Source organism: Heterodontus francisci, unplaced genomic scaffold (assembly GCF_036365525.1).
Source record: "Heterodontus francisci isolate sHetFra1 unplaced genomic scaffold, sHetFra1.hap1 HAP1_SCAFFOLD_1057, whole genome shotgun sequence".
Classification (NCBI taxonomy): Eukaryota; Metazoa; Chordata; class Chondrichthyes; order Heterodontiformes; family Heterodontidae; genus Heterodontus; species Heterodontus francisci.
In genome coordinates this window covers 175,670-182,793 of record NW_027142034.1, presented here as the reverse complement: position 1 = coordinate 182,793, position 7,124 = coordinate 175,670, and the positions used below count along the sequence as shown (strand labels likewise).

General features: G+C 42.0%; 1 protein-coding gene across 1 annotated transcript in view; it reads left to right on the top strand.

Annotated features, from left to right (window-relative positions):
* Positions 1–1,373: 1,373 nt before the first annotated feature.
* LOC137366333 (leukemia inhibitory factor receptor-like) overlaps positions 1,374–7,124 on the top strand; it is a gene marked incomplete at its 5' end in the record, with an annotated part of 87,355 nt that continues 81,604 nt past the window's right edge. Inside the window, 2 exons of the mRNA XM_068028230.1 lie at positions 1,374–1,567; positions 2,992–3,155. Coding sequence (XP_067884331.1) covers positions 1,374–1,567; positions 2,992–3,155 — 358 coding nt within the window. The remainder of the gene's footprint in view (positions 1,568–2,991; positions 3,156–7,124) is intronic.

Sequence of the window (7,124 nt, the reverse complement as noted above, 5' to 3'; positions counted from 1 at the left end):
GTCAACACCACTGCTAAAGCTGTGCAGAGCAGAATTTGCTACAGTCCATTAAGCATTCATACAAGAACAGTACCAATCATTATGTCTACCCTGCAGTGTCTTGTTAAGAGTGAATTATTCCAGAGCAAGTTTAGTTTCGAGATACAGCACTGAAACAGGCCCTTCGGACCACCGAGTCTGCGCCGACCATCAACCACCCATTTATACTAATCCTACACTAATTCCATATTCCTACCACATCCCCACCTGTCCCTATATTTCCCTACCACCTACCTATACCAGGGGCAATTGCTAATGGCCAATTTACCTATCAACCTGCAAGTCTTTGGCATGTGGGAGGAAACCCATGCAGACACAGGGAGAACTTGCAAACTCCACACAGGCAGTACCCAGAATTGAACCCGGGTCGCTGGAGCTGTGAGGCTGCGGTGCTAACCACTGCGCCACTGTGCTGCCCAAGTTGTATGGCTCATTCTCAGAGGGTGAAGTGCATTTGTGTATATTTGAGTTTCATCAGTGTCTGCCCACCCAATATTGCAGGTCACACAAGTTGCAATGGTTTGCACTTGAAAAAATAGTTCTTTTCTAAAGAGTGAAGAGAATGGTAGAATTGTGGTGTAAGATTCGATAAGGTAGGGGTGGTTGATGCCCTCTTCTAAGATGGCAACAGACTTGACAGCACAAAGCTTGTTGTGAATTGACTTTATTGAGATAAAGGTGTTAAGTTTTCAGATAAACTAGTCACAAACGCAGGCAGTGATTAACAGCGTAACACAGATATTACCTGTATTATAGAGACTGGATGGCAAAGCACACAACTCCTCTTTTTTTTTTCTTGCAGCTTTTGGTCTTCAAGTTTTTGGTCGGTCTCTCTCTTGTCTCTTGTTCGAAAATTCTCTGCCATACAGTGTCAAAGACAAGAGTTGTTTTATCCTGGGAGCTTTCCAATTAACTCTCCCCTCTCCCAATCAGAGAGGGAACCTCATAGTAACCCATAAACTTCTAACAGGACTAGACAGGCACGGAGGATGTTCCTGATGGCTGGGGAGTCCAGAACCAGGTGTCACAGTCTCAGCATACGGGGTATGCCATTTAGAACCGGGATGAGGAGAAATTTCTTCACTCAGAGGGTGATGAACCTTTGGAATTCTCTACCGCAGAAGGCAGTGGAGGCCAAGTCATTACATATATTCAAGAAGGGAATAGATATATTTCTTAATGCCAAAAGGATCAAGGGATATTGGGCGAAAGTGGGAACAGGGTACTAAATTAGACAATCAGCCATGTTCTTTTTTGATTGTCGGAGAAGGGCCGAATGGCCTACTCCTGCTCCTATTTTCTATGTCTATGTTTCTATTGGTCTTGTATTAAAGGATGCTTTTCTTAACCAGCCAAGAATCATCTTGTGATGGTTGCTCACCTTTCCGATTTGTGCAAGTAGTATCCCTTTGTATTGACTACTTCATCTCAATGCTTTTACATTTCAAGGATGCCTTTCTCACTATGAGACAAATCTACAGAAGCTGTTTTTGCTGTCAGCTCTCAAGGTCTCGCCCTTTTGCTACAAGTAAACATTTTAAAACTTGACATAATCTCCCAGAATCACTGTACTTTGACATCTTGTCAAGACTCTGTGCTAGTTCCTAAGTTTTTCCACTTGAACCATACTACAAAGAAGGGTTCTAATAAAGCTAAATGTTGGTTTGTGATAAGTTAGTTAGTTTATAATAGCTGGATTTTAACAATTAGTACTCTGAGTAGTAACTTTTAGTAACCAAAATAATCTTACTGGTAATGTTAATGGACTAGTAATCCAGAGTTCAGGACTAATTAGTAAAAATCCCACCACAGCAGCTGGGGGCAATTTAAATTTATTCAGTAAATCTGGAATATAAAGCTACTTTCAGTAATGATGATTGTGAAACCAGCAGATTGTCGTTAAAAACCCATCTGGTTCACTAATGTCCTTCAAGGAAGAAAATCAGCTGTCCTTACTTGGTCTGTGACTCCAGACCCACAGAGGTTGATGCTTAACTACCTTCTGAAATGGCCTAGCAAGCCACTCGGCTATATCAAACTGCTACAGAAAAGTCGAATAAGGATAAAACAGGACGGACCACCTGGCGCACCCTCAATTGACTCCCTCTAACATCTGGGGACTTGTGCCATAATTGGGAGAGCTGTCCCACAAACAAGTCAAGCAATAGCTTGACATAACGAATCATACCATACAGTCAATGTCCCAGAAGCAGAAAGGCATCCTATTGACCAGAAACTTAACTGGACCAGCCATATAAATAGTGTGGCTACAAGAGCAGGTCAGAGGCTGGGAATTCTGTGGGGAGTAACTCATCTCCTGACACCAATGCCCCCCTCCCAAAAGCATGTCCACCATCTACAAGGCACAAGTCAGAATTGTGATGGAATACTCCCTACTTGTCTGGATGAGTGCAGCTCCAACAACACTCAAGAAGCTCAACACCATCCAGGGCAAAGCAGCCTGCTTGTTAAACACCCCATCCACCACCTTTAACATTCACTCTCTCTACCACCTGCGCATCTTGGCTGCATTGAGTACCATATACAAGATACACTGCAGCAACTCATCAAGGATCCTTTGACAGCACCTTCCAAATCTGTGACCTCTATCACCTAGAAAAGAACAGAGGCAGCAGATGCATAGGAATGCCACCTCCTGCAAGTTCCCCTCCAAGCCCCACACCATCCTGACTTGGCGCTATATCGCTGTTCCTTCACTGTCTGTCTCTGGGTCGAAATCCTAGAATTCCATCCCTAACAGCACTGTGGGTGTACCAACAGTTCAAGAAGTACCGCCTTCTCAAAGCCAGTTTGTGATGGGTAATAAATGCTGGCCGAGCCGCGATGCTCACATCCTATGAACAAATTAAAAAAATAAATTAACTCAGCATGTGGTCTGCTCAGTATAGTTGACTCTCTTTAGACTTTATTGTTAATCTGTTTGTATTTCAGTGTTTCAGCCATACACACCAGAAGTCCTCAGGGTGTTTAAAGGTCCGTCTGACTTCCAGTTGACTGTGGAATGGCATGAAGGTGGTGCAATATATGGGCTGGATTTGAAACTGATCTTCCAAATTCAGGTGCTCTGGACATACAAAATGCAGGAGGTCTGGAGGGTAAGTGAAATGTTAATTCTATACTTGGAGAATTAGTACCCATCATTGTACCGTTATTTGAAAAACCTTGATGTAGCCAATAATATAGTTCTGGTCTTGACCTGCAGGTGCCAGAGGTTTTCAGTTCTCTTCTCTCCTGTTCTGTAAGAGCTGGCCTGTAACGGAGTACCTTTCCACTAGGTGAATTTAGACTGTAAGCACCCTGAGGCTAATTAACCATGGGCAGGTATCCCAGCTGATCCTGCAATCTGTACATGTGACTTCGCAGGAATTACCAGGAGCGAGAACCTTGATTCATATTTTATTTGTTCCTTCTGGCTAGGGGTGCTGAAGCAAATTGAAGCACTCCAGCTGTTGAGTTAACTGAGATCAGCTTTAAATATAAACTAAAGGGTACAATTCTAAAGTCGGAGCAGAGGAACCTGGAGTATATGCGCACAAATCATGGAAGGTTGCAGGGCAGGTTGAGAAAACAGTTAATAAAGCAAACTGGATCCCGGGCTTTATACCTGTATAAAATACTGCTTCGGCCTCAATGGGAGTATTGTGTCCAGTTCTCCACACCACACTTTCAGACTTACCTGGGATAGCGGAGAGGCACTGAACCTGCGAGGAAATGCACTGGAGAGGGAGAGTATAAATCCAGCTCAAGCCTCAGGGCCGACACATACCTGGGAGAGCGGAGAGGCAGGCTGGCTGGAAGTCGGCACGAGCTGGGTTTGATGGAAGAGTGAAAAAAAATCTAACGGTGACATCACAGGAAAGTGGTAAAGTGATTGGTTAGTAGAGGCATTAATTAAAATGTTATTTTAAAAGTAATTAAATAATTAATCAAATAGTTAATTAAAATACAATAAAGATGGCAGGGCAGGAGATGTGTTGCAGCCAGAGCATGTGGGAGCTGTTGGACACCAGTGTGATCCAAGGCAACCACATCTGCAGTAAATTTCTGAGGCTCAAGGAACTTGGGATAAAAGGGAATGAGCTGCAAGCTGAGTTACGGACACTGTGATGCATCAGGGAGGGGGAGGGTTACCTGAACACTTTGTTCCAGAAGGCAGTCACACTACATAGGATGGCATCTTCTGATTTGCTCAGTGGTCAGGAACAGGAGGGTGTGACTGAGACAGAAGGAAGAAGTCGAGAAGCCTCATCCCTTGAAATTGCCAAATAGGTTTGCGGTTCTTCAGCTTGTATGGATGAGAGTAAGGGCAAGAGAGCAAGATAGCAATAAGGAAATTGATAACCTGAGTGCGGCAAGGAGAGAAGATTGGAAGGAAGCAAAATTGGTAACAGGAAGTAGAAGGGTAGTAATTGAAATTAGAAGACAGACTAAGTGAAGGTAAGTATCAAATAGGATCAGAATGTGGAATAATGTTAAAAAGAAAAGTTAAGGGCACTCTATCTGAATGCACACAGCATTGGCAACAAGGTAGATAATTTGAAGGCACAAATAGTGGCAAATGGATATGATTTAATTGCCATTGCAGAGATGAGGTTACAAGGTGACCAAGACTGGGAACTGAATATTCAAGGATATTTATCATTTAGGAAGGATAGGCAAAAAGGAAAAGGAGGTGGGGTAGCACTCTTAATAAGGGGGGAGATCAGTACGTTAGTGAGAGCGGATCTTAGATTGAAGTATCAAGGTGTAGAATCAATTTGGGTAAAGCTAAGAAACAGCAAGGAGCAGCAAACGTTGGTGGAAATTGTTTATAGGCCACGAAACAGTAGTGGTAATGTTGGGCATGGTATAAATCAGGAAAGTAGAGACGCATGTAACATGGGCAATACAGTAATAATGGGCAAGTTCAATTGCAGGAAAAATGGGCGAGTTCGATTTACATATAGACTGTGTTAACCTAATCAGCATTAATGCTATGGAGGATAAATTCCTGGAGTGTGTATGAGATGGGTTTCTGGAGTGGTATGTTGAAGAACCAATTAAGGACTGGGCTATTTTAGATTAGTATTATGTAGTGAGAAATTAATAACCTTTCTGGAAAGGAACCTTTGGGTTTTTTTTAGTTTGTCGTGGGGTGTGGGTTTTGCTGGCTAGGCCAGCATTTATTACCCATCCCTAATTGCCCTTGAACTGAGTGGCTTGCTAGGCCATTTCAGAGGACAGTTAAGATTGCTGTGGGTCTGGAGTCACATAGGCCAGACCAGGTAAGGATGGCAGATTTCCTTCCCAAAAGAACATTAGTGAACCAGATGGGTTTTTTACAACAATCGACAAGGGTTTCATATCAGTATTAGACTAGCTTTTTAATTCCTGATTTATGAATTGAATTCAAATTTCACCATCTGCCGTGGTGGGATTCAAACCCATGTCCCTGGAGCATTAGCCTGGGCTCTGGATTACTAGTCCAGTGACATTACCACTATGTCACTGCCTCGCCGTTAGAAATAGTGATCATAATATGACAGAATTGTACATTAAGTTTGAAAGTGGTTATAGTTCATTCTGAAACTAGAGTCTTAAATCTGAACAAAGGAAACTATGAAGATATGAAGGGCTATGGTGGATTGGGAAAATACACCAAAAGATTTGACAGTAAACAGGCAATGAGTCATACAGCACAGAAACAGGCCCTTCGGCCCATTGTGTCTGTGCTGGCCATCAAGCACCTAACTATTCTAATCCCATTTTCCAGCACTTGGCCCGTAGCCTTGTATGCTATGGCGTTTCAAGTGCTCATCTAAATACTTCTTAAATGTTGTGAGCGTTCCTGCCTTAACCATCTCTTCAGGCAGTGTGTTCCAGATTCCAACCACCCTTTGGGTAAAAGCATTTTTCCTCTAATTCCCTCTAAACTTCATGCCCCTTACCTTAAATCCGTGCCCCTTGGTTCTTGACCCCTCCGCTAAGGGAAAAAGTTTCTTCCTGTCTAACCTATCAACGCCCCTCATAATTTTGTATACCTCAGTCATGGTATTTAAACAAGTATTACATGGTCTAAAACAAATTTACATTCCTCTAAGACACAAAAAACCTAACAGGAAAGGTGAATCAACCATGGCTAACAAAAGAAGTTAAATATTGAATTGGATCAAAGGAAGTGGTTTATAAGATTACCAGAAATGGTAAGCCCAAGGATTGGGAGCAATTCATAATCCATCAAAGGAGGACCAAGAAATTGATAAAGGGAAAAGAGAATATGAATGCAAGCTAGCGCGAAACATAAAGGCGTCTGTAAAAGCTTCTTTTGGTATGTGAAAAGGAAAAGATTAGCAAGGACAAATGTGTGTCCATTATAGGTAGAGAATTTGTTGTGGAGAATGGGGTAATGTTGGAAAGAGTAAACAATTACTTTGTATCTGTCTTCATGGAGGAAGATACAAAAAATCTCCCAGAAATACTAGGGAACCAAGGGACTTGTAAAAATGAAGAACTGAAAGAAATTAGTATCAATTTTTCGAGTACTACCTCTTTATTAATTGGATTGAAAGTTGATAAATCCCCTGGACTAGATGAACTACATCCCAGAGTATTGAAGGAGGTGGCTATAGAGATAGTGGATGCTTTCAAAATTCTGTAGGTTCTGGTAGGGCTCTTGCAGACTGGAAAGTAGCAAATGTAACGCCACTGTTTAAGAAAGGAGGGGGAGCGGAAACAGGGAACCACAGATCCATTAGTTTGATGTCAGTAGTTGGGAAATTGTTAGAATCTATTACAAAGGATGTGATAACTGGACACTTAGAAAATAATGAAGTGATTGGGCAGAGTTAACATGGATTTATGAAAGGGAAATCATGTTTGACAAATTTGTTGGAGTTTTTTAAGGATGTTACTAACAGAATTGATAAAGGGGAGTCGGTGGACATGGTGTAGTTGGATTTTCAGAAGGCTTTTAATAAGGTCCCACACAGGAGGTCAGTAAACAAAATTTGAGCACATGAGATTGGGGGTAGTATACTACAATGGATTGAGAATTGATTAACACACAGAAAACAAAGAGTAGGAAT